The 27,490-nt window shown below is 39.7% G+C and overlaps 1 protein-coding gene across 2 annotated transcripts in view; it reads left to right on the plus strand.

The window, feature by feature from the left end:
• The first annotated feature begins 2,464 nt into the window (after window positions 1-2,464).
• Window positions 2,465-27,490, plus strand: part of Cenpi (centromere protein I) — a 57,481-nt gene continuing 32,455 nt past the window's right edge. For both annotated transcript variants that reach the window (XM_028875031.2, XM_037198936.1), the window contains exons 1-15: window positions 2,465-2,679; window positions 3,129-3,238; window positions 4,558-4,789; window positions 6,462-6,599; window positions 8,979-9,097; window positions 9,385-9,492; window positions 17,911-17,959; window positions 18,247-18,293; window positions 21,075-21,164; window positions 21,608-21,736; window positions 22,087-22,248; window positions 22,478-22,598; window positions 23,625-23,716; window positions 25,134-25,251; window positions 25,655-25,719. In XM_028875031.2, the coding sequence (XP_028730864.1) occupies window positions 4,561-4,789; window positions 6,462-6,599; window positions 8,979-9,097; window positions 9,385-9,492; window positions 17,911-17,959; window positions 18,247-18,293; window positions 21,075-21,164; window positions 21,608-21,736; window positions 22,087-22,248; window positions 22,478-22,598; window positions 23,625-23,716; window positions 25,134-25,251; window positions 25,655-25,719 (1,467 nt within the window). In that variant the 5' untranslated portion in view covers window positions 2,465-2,679; window positions 3,129-3,238; window positions 4,558-4,560. The remainder of the gene's footprint in view (window positions 2,680-3,128; window positions 3,239-4,557; window positions 4,790-6,461; window positions 6,600-8,978; window positions 9,098-9,384; window positions 9,493-17,910; window positions 17,960-18,246; window positions 18,294-21,074; window positions 21,165-21,607; window positions 21,737-22,086; window positions 22,249-22,477; window positions 22,599-23,624; window positions 23,717-25,133; window positions 25,252-25,654; window positions 25,720-27,490) is intronic.

The raw sequence follows: 27,490 nt of genomic DNA on the forward strand, positions 1-27,490 counted from the left end.
AGGATTAGGAAGGTCTTTATTGAGTGAGTCAAAGGAAAAGATGAAAAATTATTTCAGAAAAAAACCACGGGTGGTGGTGGCACATGCCTTTAATCCCAGCACTTGGGAGGCAGAGGCAAGGGGATCTCTGTGAGTTCGAGGCCAGCCTGGTCTCCAAAGTGAGTTAGTTCCAGGAAAGGCGCAAAGCTACACAGAGAATCCCTGTCTCAAAAAAAAAAAAAAAAAAAAAAGAAAGAAAGAAAAAAAGAAAAAACCAAAGGTTCATTAAATAAATACGAAGCAGTGTCTTTTACTACAAGTTGCACTGCCACAAATTTGTCATGTTAAGTAAGTTATTTCATCACTTAGGGTACCATTTCATGGAGGAAAAGGAGGGCGAAGTCTTCAATCCTGTCCAGTTTACACTTCTTTGAGTGATTGAAATCATTAAAAGTATGACAAATGGCTCAATACAAATTTCAATTTTACTAAAGAGCAGTTATCAGAAAAAATGGACAGCCTCAATTTTTATGCATGTGTAAATGAGTTTGTCAAACTACTCTGCAAACCATGTTAGATGTGGTAGTCGTTTCTACTGTAGTCTATCTCAGATACTTCAACTTCATCCTCAATTATTTATGCTTGCCTGAGATGGCAAATTTTTCCTGTATAATTTTGCATAAAGTTTATAATAATCTTATGGCCTCAAGTCGCTGACAGGCATTACATTTATACATTTCTTCTTTTATTCCTAGTTTTTTCCCTTTCCTTTTTTCTTTTCTCTCTTTCTTTTCTTTTCTTTCTTTTTTGGCTTTTCAAGATAGGGTTTCTCTGTGTAGCTTTGGGCCTTTCCTGGATCTCGCGCTGTAGCCCAGGCTGGCCTCGAACTCATAGAGATCCGCCTGCCTCTGCCTCCTGAGGGCCGGGACTAAAGGCATGAGCCACCACCGCCCAGTTTCCTTTTTTTCTTTTAACATTTTTTTTAATTGATTCTTTGGGAATTTTATACCATGCACTCTGATCCCACTCATTTCCCAGTCCCTCCATATGTGCCCCTCATCTCTGTAGCATCCCCCAATGAAAATGTAAAAAATATTAATTAAAAACAAAATAAACAGGCGGGCGGTGGTGGAGCACGCCTTTAATCCCAGCACTCGGGAGGCAGAGGCAGGCGGATCTCTGTGAGTTCGAGGCCAGCCTGGTCTACCAAGTGAGTTCCAGGAAAGGCACAAAACTGCACAGAGAAACCCTGTCTCGAAAACCAAAAAAAAAAAAAAAAAAAAAAAAAAAAAAAAAAAAAAAAAAAAGAAAGAAAAGAAAAGAAAAAAAAAACCAAAACAAACAAAAAACCCCACTTTGCTCCTCCATCTTTAGCACCTTTCTAACACCTCTTCATTTCATCTTAATGGCATTGGGAGCTGCAAGTGTATCACGGAGTATACACCCTTTTCTCCAATCAACTTTACTTGCAAATGTTCATTGCAATGAATTTTTGGTCTGGTTCAAGGCCTCTGGCTTCTGGTACGCCATCAATACAGGATCCTCACCAAAACTCCTCTTGGATATTCTGCCGATGCTCTTGAGTCATGGCAATCCTGCAGACTTCTGCAGGTTCCACAGAGCCCAGTCCCTCATGAACTACGGCTGGTCATAGATGGGTTAGATGTCTATCTTAAATACTTCAACTTAATCCTTGATTATTTATGCTTTCCTGAGATATCAAATTTTTCCTGTATAATTTTGCATAAAGTTTGTAACAATCTTATGGCCTCAGATTGCTGAGAGGCATTACATTTACACATTTCCTCTTTTATTCCTAATTTTCTCTCTCTCTTTTCTTTCTTTCTTTTTTGTTTGTTTGTTTTTTCCAAAACAGGGTTTCTCTGTGTAGTTTTGGTGCCTTTCCTGGAACTTGCTCTGTAGACCAGGCTGGCCTCAAACTCACAGAGATCCACCTGCCTCTGGCTCCTGAGTGCTGGGATTAAAGGCGTGGGCCGCTGCCACCACCACCCGACCGTTCTTAGTAAATTTAAGTTACTTGTATCCATCGTCTGTCAAAAGGGGCAGATCTTGTCGTTTCCTCTTACCGTTCATTCCTTCCCCAGCAACCCCCGCCCTCCCGCAAACTCCACTGGAAAGCGACAGACCCTTTAAGTCACAGCATGGGGGAAAGCCGCCTTTATTGTCAAGTTTTCAGTTCCACTTTTTTCTGCAGATTCAAAGCCCTGGCATTTGGGAGCAATGTGGGCAAAATGAATACCACACTTAACCGCTTTAAATTCAACACCCAGCCACTTAGCACTGTTTCACTCAGAATGACTGATGCAAACCTTCTCAGAACACGGAGAAAGCAGCCAATCAATCAACTGACTTCAAAAGCAACTGCCGGCTGGGGCGCGCCCCAGGCCTCCGTGGGCGGGGCCAGCGCTCTGCGTCATCGAGCCGCGTCATTTGCCGCTCGCGCGCGCGCGCGCCACCTCCCGCCTTAGAGCTGCACTCAAACCAATTAGTTTTCGCTCCTCCGTAGTCGCGGCCTCCTCCGAAGCGCATGCGCGGGGCGGGGCCGGCGCCTTTGAATCGCAGAGGCGGCTTTTGGGCTCTGGAGGCCGAGTGGTCACCGAGGTTCTCAAGGTGAAGGGTTGCGCGACTGGACTCGGGGTGGAGGCACAGAGATCTTCGGGAATACCGCAGCCCGCGAGGGTGAGACTTACCATGAAATGGGTAGCTGGGATCAGATTTTCCTTTGTGGTCCCAGGAATCGGCCTAGTAGGGGAGTTGTTTGCCAATTTCGCTGTTAGGTGCGGCGCGGGGGTGGGGGTGGGGGTGGGGGGAGCGGGCGGGCTGTGACTTGAACCACAAGAGGCGCTGCAACAGTTTTCCCAATGGGATCATAATCTGCTCCCTGGCCCTTATGTAGGACGCTCTCGTCAGTGGACCTCCCCTCCCTTAGACTTGAACTTACAGGCTCTCTGGCTCTGGTCTCCTCTTTTCTAGGGGAAAGAGAATGAATGTCATTCTATCTGTTCCCATAGATTTTCCCACTTGAAGATAAAAACTTAGAAGCCAGTCTTGGTTTCTTATTAGTCATTCTTGGTTTCCCTCATACCTGTGTCTAATTCTTGGTTGCTGTTATTTTTTCTTTTTAACAGTCTATCCAAGTATATATGCTGCTGAATCGAGCATCTCAGGACACATGAGTCTTTTTTACACAACTTAGGCCGACTGCAGGCCAGTCATCTGCTTTCTTTCACCAAGCCTGGTAAGTGTTTTCTCAACACTCATGAACTAGTTTCTACCTACAGAAAAAAATGGTCTTATGTTTTCTTTCTCCTGTAGTTTCCCTTGATACTGAAATGTCAGAGTCTTTACTCTTTGTCTACAAGACCCAGTATGATCTCCTTTGTTACCATCCTGACTTTTCTCACTTTACCTTTTTCTCTCCACACTGTTCACACTGGTGTTGTTGTGTTTTCTTTAATACACAAAGTTCTTTCTTGCTTGGATGCTTTCCTTTTTTCTTCTCATAAAATACTCTTCCACCACACCTTCAAATGGTACATTCCTTCTTGGCACTTAGATCTTACCTTAAAGGTCACGTTAGAGCGATGTCTTAATTACTTTTCTTTCTTGGTGAAGAGACACCATGACCAAGGCAACTTATAAAAGAAAGCATGTAATTTGAGACTTACTATTCCAGGGGGTAGTAGAGTCCATGACCATCATTGTGGCAGGCAGACATGGCACTGGAGCAGTAGCTGAGTAGCTGAGAGCTTATATCCTATCCACAGGCACAAGGCAGACAGCTACGTGGTAATGGTGTGGAGTTTTGAAACCCCAAAGTCCACCCCCAGTGATAACATCTTCCTCCAAGGCCACACCTCCTAATCTTTCCCAAACAGTTCCATCAACTGGGGATCAAGTATTCAAATATATGGGCCTATGGGGGGCATTCTCATTCATGAGGCTTTCTCTGAATACCTACTCAAAATTAGATTCTTACTCCACCCTGTTTCTGTCACTTCACTGCACTAGTGACTTACTGATTCATTGGCTTATAACCCTCGTCCCCCAGTGTAGGGTTCATGAATTCTGGTACGATGGTGTTTTATTTTTACAGCCCTGGTAACTAGACTTATGTCTGGCATAAAGTGATACACAGTAATTACTTACTGAATGTGTGAGTTAATAAATGGATAATGTTAACTACCCTGGGCACTAGTTAGCTTTTTTAACTGTGCAGTTTTAACATAGTACTAACAAAAAAGAAGAGTGTAAAGATTGAAAGCAAAATCAAGGAGGGGTAGATAAAATAGGAGTAGAAAAAGATATCAATTATGGGATGGGATGGTTTTGTACTTACAAAATGTAGTCATTTTAAAAGGGCCAGTTTAGCTGATATATATTACATTGGCAAGTTATTAATCTATTTCTGTTCAGGTCAAGGGCTTTCTAAAAAAGCCTATGGGCTATATCTCCTAGGTTCTTTGTCATTGAATACTAGTTGCATGTGGGAATTCAGGCAAATATGGTCATTGTCTCTGGCTGATTAATAGTAACTTGGGACTTGTTTCTGTCTAGAACATGTATACAGTGATGGCAACTCAAAGGAATACTAGAAGCTCCCAGCTACGAAACAGAATTTCTCAAGGTAGTAATAGTTTTCAGACTAATCTCTTAGCCTGGAAGGTAAAAGAGAAATCAGGCAACTCGAAGAGTGTCTTGAAAGAAAGCAATTCCGTGGAAGATTCTGAACACACCAATGATCAAGCTGAAGATGATCTGCAAATTGCAGTAGGATACTTTCAGAAAGGTAAAGGCAGTTTGGTTTCCTTATGAAAGTGCAGGGTTTTTTGTTCTTTTGGTTTTTTTACTTTTTTATTGAGACTGGTACTCTATGTATCCCAGCCAGGCTGGCCTTGAACTTACTATGTAGTTGAGAGTGACCTTGAACTCCCAGTCTGACTGTCTCTCAAACTCTGGTTTTTCGAGACAGGGTTTCTGTGTAGCTTTGCGCCATTTCCCGGATCTCGTTCTGTAGAACAGGCTGGCTTCCAATTTACAGATATCCGCCTGGCTCTGCCTCCCGAGTGCTGGGATTAAAGGCGTGCGCCACCACCGCCCAGCTGTCTCTAACTCTTGATTGCTGAGGTTACAGTTATGCACTACTATGCCTGGTTTATGTGGAGCTGGTGATAGAACCCAGCACTCTCAAATCTGAGCTACAATTTCAGCCCCGAAAGTCCTATTTCTCTCTAAAAATATTTTAGTCTTAATTGCTGGATGTAGTGGCAGACACACCTGTAATCCCAACACTGGAGGCAAGGCTGAGGTAAGATGAACCTAAATTCAAGGCTAGATTGGGCTATATAGTGGGAACCTGTCCAAAAATAATTCTTGTCTTTTTTCTTAAGACTTTTTTTGAGATAGGGTCTCACTGTATTACCCTGGCTGTCCTGGAACTCACTTTGTAGACCAGGCTGGCCTTAGACACACAGAGATCCACCGGCCTCTTCCTCCTAAGTGCTGGGATTAAAGGTGTACACCACCATGTCCAGCCTTAAGATGTTTTTAAAGGAAAGATGTTTTGGTTTATTCAAATTTTTATCTAATAGTCATTTATCATTTATTGAGAATTTGCCATATGACAATATATTATATACTATAGACAAAACATCTTCCCAGCATAGTGATTGGCAGACACTCTGATTGCCTCAGAATCTTTTAAAACATACTAATATTTCTCATCTAATCTTAGACATCGAATTTTGTTGGTATGGGATGTAATGTGGCAGTGTGACTTTAATAGCTTCTAGGTAGGCTGAGGAGATGGCCCAGTTGAAGAAGTACTTCCTTTGCAAGCATAAGGTCCTGAGTTCAAATTACCAGTATGCAGATGTCAGAGATAGGAGACTCCTTGTAGCTTACTGGCCAGATAGTCTAGCCAAATTGGTGAGCTCCAAGTTCAGTGAGCAGCTTTGTCTAAAAAAATAAATAAATAAAGTGGTGAGTGATAGAGGAATATCCCTAGCATCAAACTCTGTCTTCCAAACCTCTGTCCTCCAACACATACTTATACATGGCTCAGGAATAGGTGCACACGTACACTCATGTACATACACAAAGGTTTCTAGGTAATTCATTGCACTTTAGAGTTTGGGAATTGTCCTAATATTGAAAGAGGTTTTAATTTAAGTTTAATATTTTAAATTTGTGTGTGTGTGTGTGTGTGTGTGTGTGTGTGTGTACACATATACTTGTCAGGGCATGATGGAAGTTTTCTTCACTGAAGATTCTATTGTTGCTAAGTATTGAGTAATAAAGGATATGAAGGTGGTTTTTTTTGTTTTATTTTTTGTTTTATAAAAGGGAGACATTTATTGCATAAATCCATTCCTTTCATAAGTCCCTGGGTTGTAATTGTTGAGGATGAACACTGAAAGAATTTCCACAGTCTCATTGTTTAATATTGTTTCTTTTTCCAGGTCCCAAGAAAGCTTCACTGAATAAAGATAAGGTCTTGGAAAAACACTTGAAAACTGTGGAAAATGTGGCTTGGAAAAGTGGCTTAGCTCCAGAAGCAATTGATATTTTATTAAATGTGGCACTCAGTGGCAAGTTTGGTATGTTGAGCTGATGCATTTGTCATCAGTTTCCTAGTAGTTTTGCCTTTGGGGCAGTTTTTTTGTTTTTATTTGTTTTGTCTTTTTCTTTCCAAAGGAAATGTACTGTGTCTTTTTTTTTAATGAAAATCTTTATACAGTATATTCTGACCATGATTTCCCCTCCTTCATCTTTCATCCCCACCTCCCTACCCATCCCACTCCACACCTTCTTTCTCTCTCTCTTTAGAAAACAAACAGACAAATAAACAAGCCAGAATAGAACAAAACATACAGGCAAAGAGAGAAACCCAAAATAAAAAAACACAAGAAACACATACACACGCAGAGACACAGTAAGATAGTTGAAGTTGACTTGGAATTTGCCAAGTAGACTAGGTTGGTCTTGAATCGGCTTTGATCCTCCTGGGAATACAGATATGGACCACCACACTCAGGCTTTTTTTTTTAAAGATTTATTTATTTACTTAGTTTTATGTGTAGGAAGGAGTGTTTTTGCTTGCATGTATGTATCTGACAAGTTCCTATTTATACTGTTTTCATTCCAGTACCTCTGATCCTGGCAGTCAAGAAGCTTTTCTCTTTTGCGTTTCCTGTCCTAAGTTCATTGGTTAGGGTTAGAGGTAGGAGAGAGGCTGAGAAATACCACCTGATCAGTGTTCCTTTTGCTTGTAGCGTCTTCTCATCCGTGTTCAGACATTCAGGATAACTTATCTTCATTTTCATGTGTATGGGCTAGCAAGCTGACTCCTCAGACCTGCCTGCAAGCCTGAGGACTTGAGTTCAGTCCCTGGAACGCACACAGTGGAAGGAGAGAGCCAGTTCCCACTCTCCCACTAGTTGTGTTCTGACCTCCAGACTTAGAGATCCACCTGCCTCTGCCTCCCAAGTTCTGGGAATAGTGGCATGAGTCATCATGCCCAGCCCTTTAAGAAAAATAATTTTTTTAATATCTTTTTACTTTATGTGCATTGGTGTATGTCTGTGTGAGGGTGCCAGACCCACTGGAACTGGAGCCACAGACAGTTGTGAACTGCCATGTGGGTGCTGGGAATTGAACCCGGGTCCTCTGGAAGAGCAACCAGTGCTCTTACCCTCTGAGCCATCTCCCCAGCCTGAAAAAAAAAACTTTTGAGGCAGAGTTTCTCTGTGTATCTTCAGCTGTCTGGGAACCAGCTCTCTACACCAGACTGGCTTCGAACTCATAGAAATCACCTGCCTCTGCCTCCTGTAAGTGCTGGGATTAATGGCATGTGCCACCAGACCCAGTCCCTTCACCTCCTTTTTATAATAGATGTACTTGGGTCAAATAATTTGATTTAGGAGCTGGAGAGATGGCTCAGTTGGCAAAGTACTTGCCATGCAAGAATAAGAACCTGAGTTTGAATTTCCATTACTCACTTAAAAGCCAAGGGCAAGGGCCTAGACAGATGGCTCAGTGGTTAAGAGCACTAGCTGCATTCCAGAGGACCTGGGTTCAATTCCTAGTACCTGCATGGCACCTCACAGCCTTCTGTAACTCTAGTCCTAGGGATCTAACACATTCTTCTGCCTCAGATACACATGTGATGCATTCACATTTATGCAAACAAAATACCCATGCATAGATAGAAAGCAGCAAGCCAGGGACAGAGGCATGTACCTGTAATCCTAGCACTGAGGAGATGGAGACCAGAGGATCCATAGGATTAATCTAGCTGAATTTGTGAGCTTCATGTTCATTGACAGACTGTGTCTCAAAAAGTAAGTGGTGCTGGAGTGATGGCTCAGTGGTTAAGAACCCTGGTCACTTTTCCAAAGGACCTGGGTTTAATTCCCAGTACCTACATGGCAGTTTGCAACTGTCTGTAACTCCAGTTCTAGGGGATCTGGCATCCTCACACAGACATACATGCAGGCAAAACACCAATGTACATAAAATAAATAAAAGTAAGGTGGATGGGGCTAGAGAGATGGGTCAGTGGTTAAGGCCACTTGCTACTCTTCCAGAGGACCCAGGTTTGATTCCTAGCACTCAGTGGCAGCTCACAACTGTTTCTAACTCCAGTTCCAGGGTATCCAGTGCCCTATTCTGACCTCAGTGGACCTTGCATGCACATGGTACATAGACATATATGCAGGCAAAATATCCATACATATAAAATAATAACATAAAAATAATTTTTAAAAAGTAAGGTGGAGAACAATTAAGGAAGACACTTAACATCCAACTTTGGCCTCTACACAGATACATATTTCATGTACACATCTACAATCACATGGACATGTACACACACAAAGTAATTTGCTTTTTAGTTTGTTTTAGAGAGTTATGATCATAGTAAAGGAACAATTGAGACATTGAAGTTCAGTTTAATTTAGAGTTGGTCTGCTTTCCAGGGAATGCTATAAACACACGGATATTAAAGTGCATGATTCCAGAAACTCTCATATCAGAAGATTCTGTGGTTAAGGCAGTATCCTGGCTCTGTGTTGGCAAGTGTTCTAGTAATACCAAGGTAATCTTCTTTTTAGATACTTCGATGATAAGTCCTTCAGAACCCACTTAAGGGCTAGCAAAGAGCCACTTCTGGAGTAATGGCAGTGGCCTTTTGTGCATAACCTGTGGTTTCAGAACAATATAGCTTGATAAAAGGACCCTGTTCAAACAGAAACTTTTACTAAGAAATAAAAAATTATTATCCTACTTGGTGCTAGAAGCTTTTAAAGTAGCACTGAGAGAGATTAAAGCTCTTCTGCAACAATTAGTTACCTTCTCTAAAGGCAGTATGTTCTCTGTCAACAGGTACTTTTTTATCAATGGTTGGTTGCAATGTTTGACTTTATTGATCGTAAGAAGCAAATTAATTTGCTCTATGGCTTCTTTTTTGCTTCATTGCAAGATGATGCTCTGGTAAGTAAACCCTGAACAGCATTGAGCTTCAGTCAAATACTATTTTTCTGTTTATTGCTGTGCCCCCAATGTGTGTTCCATACTTATTTTAAGATGTACCAAGAATAGAGAAAGTAGAAAGAATTACACAGCAGAGATCTTTGCTGTGCTGTCTCACAGATTAACCAATCTGTGGTATTTGCTCTATATCTTCTTTTAAAGAAATAATGGTACAGAAAGAGTTTTGTTGATTGAGCTCAGTGATTGCCATTTTCCCTTTTAAACCATGTCAGCAGAGGCCTTTGGGTGACTTACTCTGAATTTTCTTGACATTGCAAAAACTACATCAGAACCCACGAGAAGGAGAACATAACATTTCACAAGTTGCAAATGGACTGATTTTTGATTAAATAGCATAATTATTCCTATTAAAAACATCAGTAATCCCAAGAAGTCAATCTACTAGCCACCTAGAAGATTTTCAAGGACAGTCAGTTTATAGGCCATGTAAGGCACATACCTAACCTAATTCCTCTTGGCTTTGGGAATGGAATTCATGCATTGATTTTACTTATTAAAGTTCATGCTGCATCCTGTTTCTTGCCTTGTACTAGGTAGGAATGAATTTATTTTTATTAAATATTTACTTATTTTATGTGTATGAATGTTTTGCTCACATGTATGTCTGTGTTCTGCTTGTAGGCTTGGTGCCCATAGTGTTCAGAAGAGTGTGTCAGGTCCCCTGGAACTAGGGTTAATAGACAGTTGTGAGCTGCCATGTGGGTACTGGGAATTGAACCTGTGTCCTCTGCAAGAGCAATAAGTGGTCTTAACCACGGAGCCATCTCTCTAACCCCTAGGCTAAAAATTTAGCTTTCTGTAGTTCAGTAATGTAAAAATGTAGCAAGGGAATTAAAGAAATCACATGAAGGTAACAACTCAAGAATTGAATTATGAGGATAGAGAGATGGCTCAGTGGCTGAGAGCAGTGGCTGCTCTTTCAGGGGGTGTGGATTCAGTTAGACAGTGGATCAAAACTGTTAGTTTTGATCACTGTAACCAGTTTCAAGGGATCATATGCTCTCTTCTGGCCTCTGCAGGGCACTGCACACATGTGCTACATAAACATACAATGTAGACAGAACATCCTACACATTAAAAAAAGAGTTCAGTTATTAAAGACAGCAAAATAATAACATAAACATTGTAACTACTCTGCTGTATTTTAGACTGAAACCCTGCAAATCAGAGTGATTAGTAAAATCATTATAAAAGATGTAAGCATTGAGCTGGGCCTTGGGAGGAGGAATTGAATTTGGGATTTTGTTTGGTTTGGTTTGGTTTTTGAGCCAGTCTCACTAGGAAGCTCTGGCTGGCTTGGAACTTGCTATGTAGATCAGGCTGGTTTTGAGTTTAGAGAGCTTCCTGCTTCTACCTGCCTAGTACTGGTGTGCCACCATGCTCTTTGATTCAGGGATTTGACAGGAGGAAATAATATTTGTTATGAGGCGAAGGTTTGAGATGTGTAAATTGTTTTCTTAGGAGACTTTACATACAGACCAGCCTGACTTAATTGAAGTTGGTATTAGGTGAAAGTAGTTGGTAAGACTGAGAAACATGGGTTGAGAATAGATTGTAAAGGTTATTTATTTGATTAGAAGTTGAAATTATTTATTTTGAGACAGGGTCTTACTATGTAGCTTTGGCAGGCCTGGAGCTCTATGTGGAACAGGTTATCCTAGAACTTACAGAGATCTACCTGCTTCTGTGTTGGGAACAGTAGGATTAAGGTGTGCTCCACTACACCCAGCCTGAACTTTATTTATTCAGTAAGATATCACTGAAACGTTTTAAACCCACTATGTTGAAAGCAGCTCTTTCGGGGTTGTATCTAGTAGTGCCAAATAGTATGATTTAGGAGAAAGACTAGAGGCAGGATGAAACCCAGTGACACACCTCTTCCAACAAGACCACACCTTCTAATCTTTCCTAAACAGTCCCAACAACTGGAACCAAGCATTCAAATATATGAGCCTATGGGGGTCATTCCCATTCATACTGCCACATGTTCCTTCTCTAGCTTTCATATACACAGAAATCAGATATTCTTATCTTGTGTTTTAGTTAGGGTTTCTGTTGCTGCAACAAAATATCATGACCAAAAAGCAACTTGTAGAGTAAAAGGTTTATTTGGCTTACACTTCCATATTACTGCTCATCATTGGAGGAAGTCAGGATAGGAACTCAAACAGGGCAAGAATCTGGAGGCAGGAACTGATGAAGAGACCATGGAGGAATCTTGCTCAGTCTGCTTTCTTCTATAACCCAGGACCACCAACCCAGGGATGGCACCACTCACAATGGGCTGGGCCCTCCCCCATCAATCACTAATTAAGAAAATGCCCCATAGAGTATTGAGCTTGCTTACAGCTTGATCTCATGGAAGCAATCTCTAAATTAAGGTTCCCTCCTCTCAGATGACTTTAGCTGGTGTCAACTTGACATAAAACTATCTAGCATATCTTGTTCTGGTTTTGCTTTAGCTTTTGCTTTTTTTGAAATAAAGATTTTCTGTATAGCTAGCCCAGACTGGCTTCAGACACATGATCCTCCTGCCTTAGCATCCTGGTTTTGGGATTTCTAGCATGCAGTTATTACGGTCTTTACAGTTCATGTATGTTTAGCTTTGCCCACATGATTCTCAGTATTTTTGCTCATATTTGTTTTTGCATCTTACACCTTTTATATCAAATCATTTTCCTTCTGCTAAAAATATACCTTCAGACCATTCTTGAGGTTAAAATCTTTTGGGAGAAACTCTTTGAAAAGGTCTTTTTCTGGATCTGGTTCTTAAAAATTGATTTTTCTACATGTATTATGAAGCTAAAATCTCATGATACCACAGTATTCTTCTGGCTCATTGCTTGTGTTATTGAATTGGTCCAATTGTAATTTATTTTCTTTTTCTCTGGTGTTTTACCCTGAACTTTGTTAGTTTGTTCCTTTTTTTCAGTGCTGGGGTCAAACTCAGAGCCTTACACCCCTTCCATGCTAGGTAAGTGCTCTACTGAGTCATACACCTTACCTCTTCTGGCTGCTTTAAAAAACTCACAGTTTTATTGATATATAATTTAAATACCATGCAGTTCACTTATTTATACAATTCAAGCATGATATGTGATGGCATATGCCTGTATTCTCTGTCCTTAGGTGGTTAAGACAGGGGGGTTGTGAATTTGAGGCCAGTGTGGTGGTTTGCATGAGAATGGCCCTCATAGGCTCATATATTTAAATACTTGGCTCCCAGTTGGTGGAATTGTTTGGGAAGGATTAGGAGATATGTCACTGGGGTGGGCTTTGAGACTTCAAAGGCCCATGCCATTGCTAATTAGCTCTCTCTGCCTCATGGTTCTGTCTCAAGATCTGAGGTCTCAACTACTGCTCCAGTGCTATGCCTCTTGCCATGCTCCCTGCCATCATGGTCATGGCTAACCCTTTGGAACCGTGAGCCTTAAATAAACACTTCCTTCTATAAGTTGCCTTAGTCATGGTGTCTTATCACAACAACAGAAATTAAGACAGCTAACAAAAACATGTTTTAAAAATACTCAGAACATGCAAGATAATGCATATAACTCGTTTTTTGTGTAGTCATAGATAAAATGCATTCATCAGCATAGTCAATTTTAGAACATGTTCATTACTTAATTTTCTGTTAAAGTGGTTATGTGGTCTTTGTAACTGACTTGTTTTTATTTTATTAAGATTTATTTTGTCATTTTTATTTATGTGTGTGTCTGTGTGAATGAATACCATGTTTGTGTGGAAGCCCTCAAAGGCCAGAACAGGGTGTTGGCTCTCCTGGGGCTGCAGTTATAGAAAGTGTGAGCTGCTTGGTATGGATGCTGAGACTTGAACTTGGGTCCTCTGGAAGAGTAAGGAGTGCCTTGAACCACTGAACCATTTCTCCAGCCTCTCCCCCCCCCAAAAAAAAACAGGGTTTCTTTGTGTAACAACCGTGGCTATCCTGGAACTCACTCTGTAGACCAGACTGGCCTCAAACTCACAAAGATCCGCCTGCCTCTGCCTCCCGAGTGCTGAGATTAAAGGCGTGCACCACAACCGCCCAACTTCTTCTGCCTCCTTTTTAAATGAAGTGTTTTCTCATATTATTTTAAAAGCTACAGTTTTGTTTAGTGTGTGTAGACATGTGGAAATTAGAGGACAACTTGAGGGAGTTGATTCACTGCTTGCATCGTGTGGCTCCAGGGGACTGCACTCTTCTTGTCAGGCTTGGCAACAGCTAACTTTACCTGTTGAGCTGTTTTGCTTGACCATGGCTGGCTTCTTAAAATGAGTGCAATGTTTCTATGGGTTTTTTTAAAGATTTATTTAATTATTTTATGTGTATGAGTGTTTTGTCTGCACTTATGTATATGCATCATACATATACCTAGTGCCCTTGGAGGTCAGAAGAGGGCCTTAGGTCTCCTGGTCCTGGAATTATAAACAGTTGTGAACTGCCATGTGGGTGGTAGAAATCAAACTCAGGTCGTCTGCAAGAGCAACAAGCAGTCTTAACTACTGAGGCAACTCCCCAGCCCCTCTTAGTTTTTTTCTTTTTTTCCCTTTTTTAAAGATTTGTTTGTTTGTTTATTTATTTATTTGTTTATTTATTTATTTATTTATTATGTATACAGTGTTCTGCCTGCATGTATTCTTACAGGTCAGAAGAGGGCACCAGATTTCATTATAGATGGTTGTGAGCCATCATGTGGTTGCTGGGAATTGAACTCAGGACCTCTGGAAGAACAGCCACTGCTCTTAACCTCTAAGCCATCTCTCCAGCCCCTAAGGTTTTTTTTTTTTCCTAAGTAATTACATTTGTGTAAATATCACCCAGCTCAACAAACGGGAAAAGTGCTAAGGTTTTTTTCTTGTTTAGAAAATTATATTGGGTTTATTACGCATATGTGTGAGTGTGGGTGTGTACCTAACCTGGTGAGCAGCTGAATGTCAGAGAACAACTTTCAGGACTTGGTTTTCTCCTTCCACTGTGATTCCAGAGATGAAAATCAGGTCATCAGGCTTGAGCAACAAATGCTTTTTCATCTGCTGACCCTCTCACTGGCCCCATTTTCTGTTTTTCGTTTGTTTGTTTGAGACACAGTATCCTGTATAGTACAGGATAACCTTGAATTTGCTATCTTTCTGCCTTCTCAGTACTTATAGGTGTGAGTCACCATCGCTAGCAACAGGATTTAGCATTTAAAAGTAATATTTTTAAAAAGTCGTTTTCATAGAATTTGATGGGATTCTGACTCAGATGTGACAGTTAAATATTTGCCTTCAATGCAGCTCTCATGTTTGAGCTGCATATGGAGTTTTCCTTTCTAGATGTGATTAAAGGAGAATGTCAGATTCCCCATAATACTGGCTGGAGCCTCAGGCCAGCAATTGTGTGGTGCACATTTTGTATTCAACATGATGAATAGTGTTGCTAATGGTTCATATCCTAGGGGTGTGAGGTAATGAATTTGTACTGAAATCTAGATTCTTTCATCTTAAAATTATACTTAGAGTCTATCTGAATCCATTTCTAAGTGCAGAAAAAGCAGTATAGAATCTGCTATACTTCAGACTATAGAGTAATGACTACTAATATGCCAATTTGTTTAAAGAGTATCATTGTGTTGCTTTTTAAAGAAATTCATGTATTTATTACTTGTATGCATATGTGTGTATGTGCATGCATATGGGTGAGTATGATTTATGTGTGTGAGTGTGGATGTGCACTTACCACAGTGAACATATGAAGATTGGGGGACTGGGAATTGGTTCTTACCTTCTACTTCCAGGGATCAAACTCAGGCCATCAGGTTTGCACAGCATGAGCTTTTATCTGCTAGGCCTTTTTGCCAGCTCTGTTGCTTCTCTATTTCCATTAAATAGTTGACTTTTTTCTTTTTTGAGACAGGATCTCATTATGTAGCTCTGGCTGTCCTGGATCTCACTCTGTAGACCAGGCTGGCCTTGAACTCACAGAGATCTGCCTGCCTCTGCCTCCCAAGTGCTGAAATTAAAGTCGTAAACCACCATGCTTGGCTATAATTGGCTTTTTCATTTTTGATCATTGAGAGCAAGTGTGGAAAAACTTTCCTTAAAGGCCCAGAAGTAACTATTTTACATATGAGGGCCATACTATCTCAATCACAGCTGGTATAGTTTCAAAGTAGCTGTAGACAGTACATAAGTGAATGGAGTGGCCTGCATGCATCCATGCACCATCCATCCATCCATCCATCCATCCATCCATCCATCCATCCATCCATCCATCTGAGACAAGGTCTCATGTATGTATCTCAGGCTGGCCTCCTACTTGCTATGTAGCTGAAGAAGATCTTAAACTTCTGATCCTCCTATTTCTACCACCAGAGTGCTGGGATTACAGATCTAGACCACCAAATTTGTATTTAAAACCAGGGCTTTGTGCATGCTAGGCAAACCCTTTACCAAGTGAACTACATCTTCAGCAGATGGACACTAAAAATGAAGAAGATTGGTCTCAATAATTTAATAAAAATGTATTGAGTGGGTCCTATTTGCTAGACTGTAGACCGAGTCATTACTTAAATTATGGTATATTTGGCAGGAGTTTGAACTCAGAGACAGAGCATTTACTCAACATGTGTAGAGTCCTGTGCATAAAAAATTATATCTACCCAATGGAAAATGAGATATCACTGAAAATGATATTTTGAATAATAAGCAGTAGAATAAAATGCTTTAAAGTGGGGAACTGTGTATTTGTGTGCACCTGGTTGTATATATGTGCACTGTGTGCATACAGGAGCCCAAGGAAGTCAGAGTAGGCATTGGATGCCCTGGAACTGAAGGGACAGATGATTGGGAGCCACTCTGTTGTGTGCTTGGAATCAAAACTGCTGTCCTTTGGAAGAACAGATGCTCTTAGCCTCTGAGCCATCACTCCAGCCCCGAGGATAAAAGTTTTAATTTTGTATCTTAGTAAATGTGAACTCTAGTACTAAAAGGGACATAATTAAACAAGTTTTTTTGAAAATTTTCATTGTATCTGTGTATTGTGCATGGTGCTGTGTCACATAAATATATATTACATATATATTTATTACATATATTACACATGTATATTTATTAATATATATTAATTACATATAGATATTACACATATATTACAAATATATATATTACATATTGAACATGTTCCCCCATACTTTCCTACCTTGCCTTTTACTCACCCTCCCTCTCATTAATCAGTTTGCTTTGGTTCCTCTAGACATTTTTGCTTCTACTTTTAAGTCATATATATATGATTTTATGTATCTATGTAAAAATCTATGAACCACACTTGAGAGAAAACATAATATTCATCTTTCTAAGACTAGCTTAATTCTCTCAAATATCTCCTGTCCCATCTATTTTCCTACAAGTAACATGATGCTATTTTCCTTTATTACTGAAAAATTCCATTGTGTATAAATACCACATTTTCTTTTTCCAAGGAAATTTTTGTCAAGATATTGTTCAAAATTGTTCATGTTGTTTTTATATTTTAAAACAAAACTATTGGGCTGGAGGGATGACTCAGCAGTTAAGAGCATTTGTTGCTCTTGTGGAAGACCTAGATTTAGTTCCCAGTGCTCACAAGATGGCTGACAGCTATCTATAATTCCAGTTCCAGAGGATCCAGTGCCCTCTTCTGGCCTCCATGGGCACCAGGTGGTCATGTGGTGCACATACATACATGCACGCAAGCAGTCATACATATTAAACATAGATCTTCAAAAATTAATAAAGGGCAAACAGAAATTTTTACTCATCTTGTTGCCAATTGAAGCTGTTTTCCAAAACATTACTGTCACATACAGGTTTAAGCAAGCCTAGTCTGAAAATCTGAAATTGAAAGCATTCAACAATTCAAAATCTGGTCTCACAAGTTTGCACATGCAAGGATGCAGTTACTTGTACACATATGTGAGCATAGACTTCACAAAGACAAAAAGTGGAAAATTCCTTGCTTTATGAAACAAGCCATAGTCAAAACACAGACACATTAAAATCATTGTGTAAATTTACCTCCAAGCTGTCTGTATCGGGTGTGTGTAAATCACCAGTGAATTTCATGCCATGTATCATCCTTTAGTTTTTTCATTAAGTGCATGGAAATAGCTCAGGTGGAATAGTCACTTCTGGTGGCCAGGATTTTTGATAAGGAATACTCAGCCTATCGTGTAATAAGAGAATGCTTTGTAAAACTATTGTTCAGTAAAGCCCTAAAGTTGTTTTACGTAGCATATGATTGCCATTTGAGGAAGGTGTGGTGTTGTTTTGTTCAGATAACATTGAGTATATTTTGGTTAAATAACACTGTCATTTTTCTTCTTTTTTATATTTGAACAGTGCCCCCATGTTTGCCATTTGTTATATTTACTGACTAAAAAAGAGAATGGTAAGTATTTCGTTCCAGTCCTGTTACTTATACTCTGTAGAATCAGCGTTTCTCTTATTCTTTATAAACTTAAGTAACTATTAGCATTATTTATATGACCACTCTCACTTTCTAAAAATGGTTTTTGGTACTTTTATCTAAGAGCATCTGCATAGCGGCTTAAGTAAAGAACTCTTTCTATTTTTAATGTGTTGTGAGAAGAAATCATATGAATTACATGGCCGTTAAGTATAACTGACTTCTTTTGTGGAAGCAAACGCCTCGAACCTCTTTTTTCTGTTTTCTAGTCAAACCGTTTCGCGTGAGAAAATTGCTTGATCTTCAGGCCAAAATGGTGAGTGTAGAAAATACCTTAGCGTATCCAGTTGCACTTTGAGCTAGGTATTGAGCTAGGCTTTGGAGATACAAAGCTAAGTGAGTCTTAGCCTAAAGGAACATACTTTCTGAGAACTCAGTCAACAAAACAGAAAATCAAAGCTGCTGAAGGTATAGATTAGTGGTAGAGTACTTGCTATTATGCATGAGGCCTTGGTTCAATCTCCAGTACAAGATGTTCATTTTTTTTTTTAAAGTTTTCCAAGACAGGGTTTCTCTGTGTAGTTTTGGTGCCTGTCCTGACTCTTGTGCTGTAGACCAGGCTGGCCTCAAACTCACAGAGATCCACATGGCTCTGCCTGCTGAGTACTGGGTTTAAAGGCGTGCACCACTGCTGCCTGGCCCAATATATTCATTTTTAACCAAAAGATAAGTTGTCAGCCATACAATAAGTCCTAAAGGTGTCTGCAATAATATGTGTTGTTTAAAAAAATCATTTATGTATATGTTTGTGTGTGTGTGTGTGTGTGTGTGTGTGTGTGTTGCTACAAACTGAACCCATGACTTTACACATGCTAGGCAAGAACTCTACCACTGAGACAATCCCCAGACTCCAAAGTTAGGATTTATGTGTATGCACTTGTTTACAAGGGTGCACATGTGTATATGAGTATACAGGAGGCCAGAGAACAGTCTTGAATGTCATTCCTCAGGAGCTTTCTACCACATTATCTATCTATGTATCTGTCTATGTATCTGTCTATCTACCGTGTGTGTATGAATCTTTCTCTCTCTCTCTCTCACTCTGTGTGTGTGTTTTATAGATGTATGGGTGAGCATGTGCCATGGTGTGCTTATGGGGTTCAGCACAAAGTTGGTTTTCTCTTTCCACCATTCAGGTCTAAAGGAGTGAACTCATGTCATTAAGATTGGCTATGGTTGTCTTTACCTGTTGAGCCATTTTATCAGTCCCTGTGCACCTTTTGTTTTGAGACAGGGCCTCTCACTAGTCTGAAGCTTGCCAGGTACACTAGGCAAGTGAATGGCAAGTGAACCCCGGGATCCAGCTGTCTCTGCCTCTCTAACAAATACACCCACAAACATGAAACACCACACATGACTTTTAAAAACTTGGGTTCTGGGGATGGAACTCAGGTCTCCCTGCTGGCCAGGCATGTACTCTGTTGACAGCTGTTTGCTCAGTTCTAAGTTGGTATTTTGAAGACTGACTTTGGTTGTGTCCCGCTGCTTGACTGTTGTATACCCCTAGAGAGGGCAGCTGTGGAGATGGAACAATCAGCGACAGCAAGTATATGAAAAACAGCTTACAGTGCATATCGTGAGCTTCATTGGCCTTCCTAATGAATTTTGCAGGATTTAGGATGACCAAGTGTTCCTGTTAAATTAACATTTCCTCTTTTCTGTTTTCTTGACTCCACTCTTGGTCTTAACTCCTTGATAATTAATTCAAAGATGAGTATACTTTATTCATTTACTTTTTTTTGAGACTATGTAGGCCTGGCTGTCCTCGAACTTGCTATGTAGACCTTGCTGGCTTCCAGCTCACAGAGATCTGCCTTCCCGAGTGCTGTGATTAAAGTCGTGTGCCCCCACACCCCGGCTGCTATTTTTATTTTTTAAAGATTTATTTGTTTTATATTTATGGGAATTTTGCCTGCATGTATGTGTGTGCATCACATGTGTATAGTGCCCGAATGGTCCAGAAGAGGGTATCAGAACTCATGGAAGTGGAGTTATAAATACTGTGATCTGCCATGTAGGTGCTGAGAATGGAGCCTGGGTCCTTTGCAAGAGTATCTGGTGACCTGAACAGCTATCTCTCTAGCCCTAAAAAGTAATAAACAGGCTGGGCGGTGGCGGCGCATGCCTTTAATCCCAGGACTCAAGAGGCAGAGGCAGGTGGATCTCTGTGAGTTTGAGGACAGCCTGGGCTACAGAGTGAGTTCCAGGACAGGCTCCAAAGCTATACAGAGAAACCCTGTCTTGGGGAAAAAAAGGAAAAAAAAGGAGTAATAAACACTGAAGCTTGAGTGAATTGCCATTCTGAATAAACCCATGCTGTATTAGCAAGTATGAGTTGTAGTACTACAATACAGGCAGAAGAATCAAGAAAATACATGGAAGAAGTAAATAAGGTTACAGTCATAAAATAGAAGATTATTCATTGGAGAAATTTAAGATTGTTGATATGAATTATCTGGTTGTTCGTTTTCTACTTTCTTCTTTTTTTTTTTTTGAGACAATGTCTTAGTTAGGGTTTCTATTGCTGTGACTAAAAATTCCTTGGGAGGAAAGAGTTTATTTCATCTTGCTCAGCCTATTTTCTTATGCACCCTAAGACCACCTGCCCAGGGGTGGCCCCACTCACAATGGATTGGGCCCTCGAATATCAGTCATCAATTGACAGTTCTACAGGACAATCCTACGGAGGTATTTTCTCAGAAAAGATTCTTTGTTCCCAAATGACCCTCCCCTGTGTCACACTGACATAAAAACTAGCCAGCACAGACAGTTTCTTACTATTTAGCCCTAGCTGGCCTGGTACTGTCTATGTAGACCAGGCTAGTCCTAAACTGCTATCGGGTTCCATTTGTTTCTACTTGTGCTTCCTGGTTGTTGGGATTGAAGGTGTGTGCTACCACATCCAGATGGTTACTCATTTCTATACTTTCTATAGCTTTTTATTGTTCTGACAAATTGTAAAATTTTGTTTAGTATTAGCTCTTAGTTTGTATTTGATCACTGAATTGAAAAATGGAAAATTTTTACTTTATTTCAGGGAATGCAGCATCATCTCCAGGCTTTGTTATCGCTGTATAAGTTCTTTGCTCCTACTTTGATTTCTGTATCTTTGCCTGCTAGGAGGAAGGTAAGGGATTACTGAGAGAGAACTCCTACTGAGATTGAATACATTTTTGTTCCCTTTGTTTTGTTTGAGAGAGAGAGTTGTGGTATCATGGCTCGGGCTAGCCTCCAAGTCATCTCCTTCCTTGGCTTCCCAAATGCTGGGATTACAGGTGTTCACCACAACCCCTAGCAAAGTGCATTATTTTTCATAAAGTTAATTTACAGATTTGGGCTAAAATCTTTCTCAGTTCTCTTGGGAGAAGTTGTATTAGAGATTGGCCCTTTGTGTTGATCCCTTTGATGCATTATAATAGATTCCTGATTAGAGAAAAAAACATTAAATGGATTTATACGAGTGTAAATATTTCATAATTAATATGCAATCAGTTAATAGTTTGGGATTCTTACTATGTTGCTCTGACTCATAAGTACCTAATCTTCTGTACTTTACACATAAATTTGTAGATCTATTTTAATAATTCAAAGAATCTGTGGACTTCAGCTCTCCTTGCTGTGAAGCTAAGAAACCAAGGAGCTTTTCCAGAACCTCCAAAGCTAACATTAGGTCCAACTAAAGGCTCTTCTCTAAAAAGAGTAAGTAATGTAAAGCAAAAGGACTTGTGGCTTTAAAAATAGTAACCATTCAAATGGTGGGGATTATAGGTATTTAAATAGACCTTGATAATCTTGTATTCTATGCAAACCACATTCAGACTCCCATTAAGTGAAACATCTTAACAACTTTATTTATTTATTTATTTTTGAGAGTATTTTTTTAAAATGTAGCCTCAGATGGCCCAAAACTTGATATGTTGACTAGGCTTGGCCTGTGTCTCTGAGTACCATTAAAAGAGTGTACCACCACATCTGACTTGCTTTGATTTTTTTTTTTAGATTGTCTTTTTAGTGCACTGATAGATTGTTGTATTATCTTTCTCCTTTAGAAATGGAATTCTCACTCAGTTATTCCACCACTAAATTCTGCTAACAAAGAATGTGGGCAAAAGAAGATGAGTCTTTCTGATTATCTCAGCAGCGCTAGATCACTTCCACTAGAAGAGCTTCGGAGTTTCCCTCAACTTTTACAGAACATTCATTGCTTAGAGGTATGTGACTGCAGCAGGTACTGACTAGAATTTTCTGTTTGATCTGGATAGCCTCTTTTTTTCAGTGCTTGAGATTGAGGCTTACACATGCTAGAGAAATACTCTCCACTGAGCCTTATCTCAGGCCCCATAGGCTCTGGTTTCGTTGTATGTTTCCTATGCAATGTTTACTTATTGCTGTGACCTACATTTCATGTACTTACTGTTGATGATTGTTCCGTCTTTACAGCTGCCTTCTCAGATGAGCTCAGCGCTAAACAACTCGCTGCTGCTTCACTATATTAACTGTGTCAAAGATGAGTCCATCTTACTGAGGCTCTATTACTGGTTGAGTCAAACATTACAAGAAGGTAAGAATTGATGGTGTAAAGCACTGGATAAATGAGAGTGGAAGAAGATCGTTTGTAAATAGATTTCTTATTCTGGATTAGAAATTTTGGACCAGAGGAGCCTTCATATACTGTAATCACCTGGTAATCAACTATCTTGAACATGAATACTTGTGGTGTTATCATTTTAAGACAATCAAAAAGGAGTGGTGTTAGGTGAACACTGGCAAATGGTTATCAAAAGTTTTCAGCATAGCTAGTCTCAATCTCAGAGTTCTTTGTATTCCTGGGATCGTGCAAGAATCATTAATATTAAGCCAACTCAGAGGAAATCAATTTGTAAGACAGAATATCAACTTATTATTTTATAATAGAAGTGATTCTTTCTGGTGCCTAAAATGCTCATGTGTGCCAAGTAGTCTACCTTTTCTAATGACACATTGGTCATTAGAAATTTTCTTAATTGTAGAATTAAAGGAAGTGACAGTGGGGAGTCATATGCAGGCCATAGGAAAGCCCGACCACTTCATTCATCCACAGAGACATTTTGCCCTAGTAATTTTGTTGGCTATCAAGACTACTTATTTCTTGGATATGTAATACCTGACTATTCAAATCTTTGAAGTCAGCTTTAGTCATTATAGGCTCTTGCTCCTTTGACTTAGAATCTTTCTTTATGGGATATGTGATACAATTAATTAGATTTTCACTTCTTAAGTTCTCACCACTTGTTGCTTATACTCAACTCACCCTACCTATATTCAGCTGTGCATTTATAGTCACTTGGATTACTGTGACTTGAGGCTAATCTCATTCATTATAAGTGAACGTCTCCAGTGTTTTTACTATAAGCTTTCCTCTATGTTATCATGTTTGCTGACTGTCACTTCCAAATCCCTGTTATAATCTACAGTGTCACTGAGTCAGCATATTTGAATCTTATAACTTCTTTAATCTGTCATTTCTTTGTCACTTCAGAGTAGTGATATATTTTGTATTGTTTTATTATTGCATAACCAGGTGCTTATTTTAATATTTCTGCTCTAGAATGTATGTGGTATAATATGAATAATTATGAAGAAGAAAAAGAATTTATAAACTTCCTGGACATTGTCATCAGGGTGCAGTGCTTCTTACAAGTAAGGTTCCATTTGTTTCCTATAGATGTCGTCATCCTTAAGATTTATCTGGATGTCCATTGTAGTATTTCTTTAGTAGCTGATATTTTCGGTTTGGGAGATAGGGTTTCATATGTCACTATACCTGATTGTTTGCAGTATTGGCGAATCAAACTAAGGTCCTTGTGCATACTAGGCAAGCAGTCTACCAACTGAGTCATAGTACCTGATGTACCCTAGTACCTGATGTCATTGATTTTTATTTTTACTTATTTGTTTTCCTTATTCTTGGCTTTTTCAAAAAATACTATTGCACAATTTGAAATTCATAGAGCCAAGTGGCACTGATGTTTATTTTTGCACTATTATGTTTGAAGAAAGAATAAGTTTAAAATTTTAAATAGAATAGTAAGTTCTCTAATTTAAAGAAAATAAATGATTTAATGCATTCAATTAATTGAATTAGCCAGTAATATAAATCTTATAGGGTTACTACTTGTGTTCCTTTTTGGGGAGGTTGGAGCAAGGGCTGGCAATCAAATCTAGAGCCTTATACATACAAGGTGAGCACTTATATATCACTGATCCACATCCTCAACCCATGACTTGTGTTCTTTTTTAATTAATTAATTCTTTAACAGGGCCTCATTAGCCCAGACTGGCCTTAAATTTAGTATGTAGCTGAAAATGACTCTGAACTCCTAATTAGATCATCCTACCTCTACCCCTTGAATGCTGGGATTAGAGGTGTGTGTGACCATATCCAGTTTAGGTGGTTCTGGAATTAGGCAAGCACTCTGACTGAGCTCCAGCTCCAGCACATGACTTATGTTTTTAATAGCTACAAGTGTTTTGGAGTGTGAGATATATCTTAGCATTTGGATTATTTGTCCTGGATATCTCAGAGTTGCAGCTGAAGCTGAAACTCATGTATTGGCACTGTCTAGATACTCTCATGCAACTGAAACAACTACAGCACAAAATAAAGTGGTTGTTAAAGAGTATTTGCGATTTTTATTTTGAGACAGGGTTTCTCTGTGTAGTCCTTAGCTGTCCTAGAACTCTCTTTGTAGACCAGGCTGGCCTTGAACCCCACCTGCCTCTGCCTCCTGAGTGCTGGGGTTAAAGGCATGTGCCACCACTGCCTGGCTAATAAATGGTTGTTTGGTTTGTTTGTTTGATTTTGCTTATTCGTGACTGTCCTAGAACTTGCTTTGTAGACCAACGTTGTCTCGAACTCAGTAAATTTTTTTTTTGTTTGTTTTTGAGACAGGGTTTCTCAGTGTAGCCCTGCTATCCTGGAACCAGGCTGGCCTCGAACTCAGAGATCTGTCTGCCTCTGCCTCCTTAATATTGGGATTAAAGGCGTGTGCTGCCACTACCTGGCTAAGAATATTCATGATTCTATATGAGATTTTGCAATCATCTTGTGTTTCAGGAGGGGTTTTACTCCTCTGAAGTGTTCCTGTTTAAGAGCCTGCCTCTCTGGGATGGCTTCTCCTGTCGGTCACAGTTCCTTCAGCTTATGGCCTGGATTCCATTCAGTAGCTTCTCTGGTATGTACCATGAAAACTTATTATTTTTCTTTTACTGTGATTAAACACCATTACCAAGGCAACCAAGAGTTTATTTTGGCTTATGGTTCTGGAAGGTTAGGATCCATGACAGTTTACCAAAGGCATGGAGGTGAGACCAGAAATCTTAAACCACAGGCAGGAATCAGAGAGTGGACTGGGAATGGTGCTAGGCTCTGAAACCTTAAAGTCCACCTCCAGTGACATACTTCCTTCAGCAAGGCCGAGATTCCTAAACCTACTAAATAGTGCCACCAACTGGGGTCCAAGTTTTCAAACCGCCTGAGCTTATGGGGACATTCTCATTTAAACCACAACTTGAACTCATTTAATTCAATGTAATATAAATTAAAAGAATTTTGAACTCTTATTTTCTATTTTTTAGAGGTGAAGCCACTTCTTTTTGATCATCTAGCACCTCTCTTCTTTACATCAACCATTTATTTCAAGGTAAAAATCCAAAAGCAAAAACTAAATGCATCTTATACCGAGGAAAAAACATACTTCTATTAACTGGTGTTAAATAATTCCAAACTGGAATTCTGGCAGTGATTTTCTTTCTTCTTCTCTTTTGAAATTTTGTAACATTTTGTGTGTGTGTGTGTGTGTGTGTGTGTGTGTGTGTGTGTGTATCCACCCCAATGCATGTGCCATGACATGGAATTTTGGAGGTCATCTTGTGATTTTCTCCATCATATGGGTCATGGGGCTAGAACTAAGGTCATCAGGCCGGGCAGCAAGTTCCTTTACCCATTGGGTCATTTTACCTGCCCTCCTTTTCTTTTCTCTTTTTCTTTCTTTCCTTTTTCTTCTTTTCTTTCTTTCTTTTTTTTTTTTGAGATAGAGTCTCATGTAGCCCAGTCTGGGTCCAATGCAATAAGTTTTCTGTGTAGATGTAGATGGCCTTGAACTTCTGATCCACCTGCCCTACTTCCTGAGTGCTGGGATTATAGTCATGTACTTCCATGTCCGGTTTCTGTGATGATGGGGTCAAACCCAGGCTTTCATGCATGCTAGGCAAGCATTCTACCAACTGAAATGCACCTCTAGTCCTCCAGCAGTGACTTCCTTTCTTCCTTCCTTCCCTCTCTCCATCTCTCCCTTCCTTCCCCCTTTCTTTGGATATTAGGGTTTGCTAGTTATTGTAGCCTAGGCCTGCCTGGAATTTGTTATATAGACAAGGCTGGGCAGCATTTCTCCTGGCCCTTGCTTCCCCAGTGTTGACAGTATAGTATGTCTCACCACACCAAGCCTCTGCATTGATTTTGTAACTGTACTGTATTATGAATATAAAGTTCAAGTGCATAGAACTTTCTGGTTTGAAAGCTTTGTCACACATTTTTCCTGAACTTTTTACACTAGTAAGCAGCAAATAAGATCATGAAAAATGTGTCAAAAGCATATTAACATGAATGTAAAAACAAACCAACTGGGAAAATACTCAACCATACTTGGAATTTTGAACTTTATACTTTTGTGTGTGGATGGAATGCATTGTTATTAACTCCGAGCCACCAACACTGCATCAGTATCACATTAAAGAAATAAAATCCTTCCCCTTGGAGTCATTTAACCAAGAGCAAGAATATGATACTTTCCTGAAATCTTTAACAGAGTTTAACAAGGGATTAAGCCACTGGTTCCAACTGATCCAGAAAACAAACAGAACTACAAATATCATTGTTTAATCTGTAAGTGTTGTGTTCAACATTTATGGTGGATATTCATTTGAGAAGGTGGCTTTCAATCTCTGTATTTGCTGCTTTCAGCAAAAAAGCAAAAAAACCAAAACTAAAAACCACATACACTGTTCAGGGTTGGGGGGCATGGAAAAGTACATAATGTAAGGTACAGTTATGCTCTAGCTTAGGTTATAAAATCTGATGAGGTGGGAAGTCCAAGGCAAGTAAGGTTGATTGTTACATTGTTCTCATACAGGCAGAATAAACAGACAAGCCGGATATACAGTAGGCTAGCAGTCTTTAAGTTTTAAGTGACCTCAAGGTGTCTTATTAACTCAGGCTGTGAGGTTCAGCCAAAGTTCCAGACTCCTAGAATGAAAGGCTAGTTTTATCATAATGCATTGCCAGACATTTGAACATAATGCTTATTTATTTCATAAATATACTAATTACCCTTTTTTGAGTGTTTCTGGGATGTGGAGATGTGAATTTGAGACATATAGCCCAGGTTTCCCTGGAACTCAGGATGACCTTTCACC

Source organism: Peromyscus leucopus, chromosome X (assembly GCF_004664715.2).
Source record: "Peromyscus leucopus breed LL Stock chromosome X, UCI_PerLeu_2.1, whole genome shotgun sequence".
Taxonomy (NCBI): Eukaryota; Metazoa; Chordata; class Mammalia; order Rodentia; family Cricetidae; genus Peromyscus; species Peromyscus leucopus.